The sequence below is a fragment of the Solanum tuberosum genome, unplaced genomic scaffold (genome assembly GCF_000226075.1).
Source record: "Solanum tuberosum cultivar DM 1-3 516 R44 unplaced genomic scaffold, SolTub_3.0 scf00135, whole genome shotgun sequence".
Taxonomy (NCBI): domain Eukaryota; kingdom Viridiplantae; phylum Streptophyta; class Magnoliopsida; order Solanales; family Solanaceae; genus Solanum; species Solanum tuberosum.
The window spans coordinates 1,381,624-1,386,508 of NW_006239059.1; the positions used below are offsets into that span (position 1 = coordinate 1,381,624).

Sequence of the window (4,885 nt, forward strand, 5' to 3'; positions counted from 1 at the left end):
TTAAGAAAAATATTTAAGGAGATAATTTAAATCATATTTTCCAGTATTGTTCTTTGTGAAATCATAAATACAACTTTGAAAGTAGTGCAATTTATCTCCTAGAAATTATCAAACTTAATTAAAGAAAAAGAGAAATATGGAAAAAAATTCAAATACCATCTTGAACTTTGAATAATGAAAAAAAACCTCAAAAAATTCAGTTAATATAGAACCGAGGTAATAATTAATAAATTGTGAAGGGGTTCTTGTAATTAAACACAATAAAAAGAAGACAGTGATAGAAAATGTTTTTTCTTCTTTCAAATCTTGCCATTACATGAAATAGTAAATATAGTCTTTGGACAATCAGAATAAGCCTAAGCCTATTCTGCTGACCAAATCAAAAGCTACTAAATAACCAATATCTTTAAGAAAACATTAATGTTTCAACCACCACCACCCCCCCTCCCTCTCCCACCCCTACTTCATATTCCTTTGTTTCCCAAACATTTGGCTGTACAGTTCCCATCAGAAAACCTTGTTGCCTCAATTTCTACATCCCAATCCATGCCCATGAATGAACCTTGCATCATCTTCAGTATACACATGACTCTCATTCTTCAGCCTGTTGACATTAAAGAAAAACAATATTTTTTTGTTAAACCAAAAAAAATAAAAAAATTGGTGGAATTAGGGGCGGAGCTAAGTGAGGGTTCGGGGGTTTTTTCCATAACAAAATTGATTGACAACTCAGTAGTTAGGAATGACCCATGGAAACACTTTCCACACTGAAGTTATGGGTTCAAACCCCTAACTCCTGATGCTGGCTCCGCCAAAGGGTTTTATTGATCAAAAGAAGAAGACATTGTTAATGGAGCTTACGTTTTGGCAACAGTCTTGTTCAAGATGGTGGAAGAGAAGAATGAAGCACCATTAAGATATAACAATTCTCCTTCAATTCTTTCTGCTATTTTCTTGTCCAATTTTCCAGCATCAAGACAAAATGGTTGGTCAGAAGCCTGCAATTGGTATCAAATAATTTGTTATAACTATTGCTATGTCAATATTCAATTAATTTCTTAATTTGGAGTAAATCCTAATAATCAGTACTAACCATAACCCATCCCCAAGTATCAGCAAATGAGGGTACATGAGCTGTATATGCCAGCACATCTGCATCAACATAACACATTATGTAAGAAAAAATTATCAAAACTATAATTTTCTCTTACGAAGTTGGTAAGACTTACATTTGAAAACCTGCTTGGTTGTGTTGTAAATGGATGAGAAAACTTCCTTGTGTGTAAAAACCCCTGCTGGTCCAGCCTGTTATACATTAACAATAACATTTTTGGCGCGATCAGTTGATATGAGTTGATATATATATATATATATTATAGATGTGAGAATAACGAAGAATGAGAGATAACCTGAGTAACGAAGATGCCAGTATCGTTAAGCTTAGGTTTAAGGATATTTTGATAGAAAGATTTGGTATAGAGTTGATAACAAGGTCCTCCTTCAACTGGATCAGCTAAATCCCCAACTATGATATCAAACTTTTCTTGCCTCTGCTCTAGCTCAGCTCTTCATTATTCATGCAAAATCAAACCACTAATGAGTAACTCAACAACATAGGATAAAGCCAACTTCAATTACTTACTAATTACACCCTCAAGGACATATATCCATAAATTAAGGAAGAAACTACCTAATTACGCAAATATTCCTATCATATTTATTGATCCTCCATATAGTTTGAAATAATCACACATTTTATCCCACTTTTTAATAATTTCTTGCCAAATTACAAGTCAGATACATGCAAATCACACTAGATACACTCTATATACATATATGTGGTGTAATTCGCATGTATCTGAGACACTAGATACACAAGTGAGATATGATGGGATGAAGGCGAGCGAGATTTGATACATGTGGATCCACTTGGATGCAGTATATCTAGAACAAATCAGACATAATTTTAACTCATTTATCATGAGATATATGTATCTAGACCTATCTTGACACACTAAAATCTAGTAAGATTCGTAAAATATTGCAAGCTAACATATGTCTAAGTAATTAACTTCTAAACTAGTGTGACTGTAAGTTAGATATTAGGCCCAAACCAAGACTTACAACGATTTATGCTCTCACATAATTTAATTGGATTAGTGAATTTTCAATGCACCTTATTATAGACTTCTTATTTTTTTGGCTCAAACTATGTATATATAATTGAAAAGATCCAGCTGACTTACATCCTACTTGTAGGGGAATACATTTTACTCATGAGGATTGAAAAGAAAAGCAAATAAGAAAGAAACTAAAGAAAGAATCGTTACTTGGCATCGTTAATGACCAAGTTAAGCTTCTTGTTAAGAAAAGCCTCATGGTTTGCTGTTAGATGTTTCTTGCAGAAATCAACAACCTCCTGTAACAAAGTAAATATAATTTCTATTAGACATTTTAATAAGAATTTCAGTTGTTGCTTATTAAATTTTTTTAAAAAAAGGATATACTACTAGATTAGTACTTATGATGGAATTAGTTATGTCGGGATTAGTTATCTGAGTGTTATTTCTTACTGAATGTTTGGTTTGCTGTATTAATAATAATATGCATAGTTCGATTCATCTTTATGTTTCCTTGTAAGTAATTTACCTTATCAATGTCACACATGACAACTTTCTCCATAGATTTGTGTCTAAGAGCTTCCCTTGCTGCAGACCCTTCACCACCTCCCATTATGAACACATTTTTGGGGCTGAAAAATTCATCATTTATAAGAATATTCACTTTTTGGTTAATAATGGTAGTTACAGCTAATCCAATTATACTAGTTAAATAGTACATACCTCTAGCTAGCTAATAATACTCAAATTAAATGGCATCATTATATTGATTAATTAAATACTCACTTTGGGTGACATAAGAGAGCTGGATGAATGAGACATTCATGATATATAAATTCATCCACTTCTGCACTCTGCATCTTCCCATCTATCACTAATATCTACAATGCATGCATATATTTTAATAACAACAATAATATTATATAATAAGTTGGGTCAACCTCTTTTTTTTTATTTTTCTTCCAATAAAAAAAAGTAATAAAAATTATTTATATCTACCTTCCCAAAGTGCTTGGTGTCCAAAAGAGCAATATCTTGGTACTCGCTTGTTCCTTTGTGCAGCACACTTGTAAAAACAAGAAAGTCAAAATTAATTAGTCAATCCATTCCAAGCAATTATCCAAATCTTTAAGTAAGAAAACTTGTGCACGTTATTAAATTTATTGATTTCAAATTGTTTCCTCCGTCTCATATTACTTGTCCACATTACTAAAAATATTTATCCTACAAAATCATAATAAAATTAATTATGCTTTCCTCATTTTACCCTTAAAAGTTTTTCTTTTAAAAACAGTTTTTACGGAACTATAAAATATACAAATGAATTTAGATAATTAATATATTCTTTCGACAAAAATGTGTACATATAAAGATTATAATAATGATTGAACTTTTAAAAAACTTTATAATATTTATGCAGGTGATTGATATTGCTCACACTTTTAAAAAAGAATTAATTTTAAAAGAAAAATGAAAATAAATCAATTGATTTTACCTTAATTTTATAAAAATAACAAATAATTTACAACATATATTCATAATAATATGAACAAGTGATATGAGACGGATAAAATAATATTTATAAAGACCTAATAATTACTTCATTTGTTCACTTAATTTTATTTTCATGTTTATCTGACTCATTTTTATGTAAACATTTATATAGTTGGTTTTTCTTGTCTAATCTAATTATATAAATAGGAAAAGAACCCCCAGCCCCTTCCCCTTCAAATCCTATTCCCCATGGTAGGCAAGTCATGTTCCTTATATAATTATCTATGACGAAAAAAAGATACATATAGGAAGAAGATAAACAATTTTAAAAGATAAAATTTAATTAAAAAACGTATTAAAAAGTCGATGTGAACGTGGTTCATAACATCCTAATGTTAACCAGATTTTATTTATAGAATTTAAGTTCTATACACAGAACGTAACAATTTGAATGGAGATTGACAAATAATATACATATATATACCTGTTCAAAGCAAAAGACCATTTGAGATCAACATCAATCTCTTCTTCAAACCAAGAACCATCATGAATAATAGAAAGATTATCAGTTTCCTCCATAATTGTGTTCTTTTTTGGTTCATAGCAAAAACCATTATTATTATTATTATTATTATCACAAGAAAAAAATTCCAAAGCTTCACTACCCATAGTGCTCTAAAAGCTTAAAAGTAAAGAAGAATATCAGTTTTTTTAGATCTAAGTAGAGAAACGTTTGGGAGCAAGGATTAATAAAAACAAGTTTGGTGTGAGGGATGATACAGGATGCTTAACGTGAGTACCCTTTTATAGCTAAATTCTACTACCTGACAAAAGTGCCCTTTTTTAAAAATTAAATTAAATTAAATGCAGAATCCCTCTTTTAATTACTTTTTTTGAAAAAAGAATCAGTTTAATTTAATAGTTACTTCCTTTTATCAAAATGGATATATATGAATAAAAGTCAAATAATCACTCATATGGTCACTCAATTTTGAATAGTTTACTAACAAAGTCACTTAACTTAGATTGTTCACTTAGAAAGACACTCAACATTATTTTATAACTCAAAAATCACTCAACTATTGATATTTTACTTAGAAAGTTTCTCAATCAATTTGAATGATTTTTTCATTGAATTTTGTTGAAATCTGATTTTTATTTTAAACTATGTTTTAAAAAAATAATAAAAAATCTATTTAATTATCTTATCGACTCGCTCCAATTATTTAATTATATCAACTAGTGGAAGTTGCGGGTATGCCACAAAAAAA

General features: G+C 29.7%; 1 protein-coding gene across 1 annotated transcript; it reads right to left on the bottom strand.

Annotated features, from left to right (window-relative positions):
• Positions 1 to 278: 278 nt before the first annotated feature.
• On the bottom strand, positions 279 to 4,379 carry LOC102579767 (thermospermine synthase ACAULIS5). The gene is made up of 10 exons (XM_006351558.2): positions 4,099 to 4,379; positions 3,120 to 3,186; positions 2,907 to 3,001; positions 2,650 to 2,752; positions 2,331 to 2,419; positions 1,410 to 1,566; positions 1,230 to 1,305; positions 1,094 to 1,152; positions 862 to 998; positions 279 to 604 (listed from the first exon to the last, which is right to left on the bottom strand). Exons 1-10 carry the CDS (start codon positions 4,281 to 4,283, stop codon positions 526 to 528), a joined length of 1,047 nt encoding a protein of 348 aa, XP_006351620.1. The 5' UTR covers positions 4,284 to 4,379; the 3' UTR covers positions 279 to 525.
• Between the last annotated feature and the right edge of the window lie 506 nt (positions 4,380 to 4,885).

Coding starts and splice junctions, on each gene's coding strand:
- LOC102579767 (XM_006351558.2), bottom strand. CDS start 4,283: ATGGGTAGTGAAGCTTTGGAATTTTTTTCTTGTGATAATAATAATAAT. Junction 2,753..2,906: donor GCTCTCTTATGTCACCCAAA/GTGAGTATTTAA, acceptor TGAATTTTTCAG/CCCCAAAAATGTGTTCATAA. Junction 999..1,093: donor ATACTTGGGGATGGGTTATG/GTTAGTACTGAT, acceptor TACCAATTGCAG/GCTTCTGACCAACCATTTTG.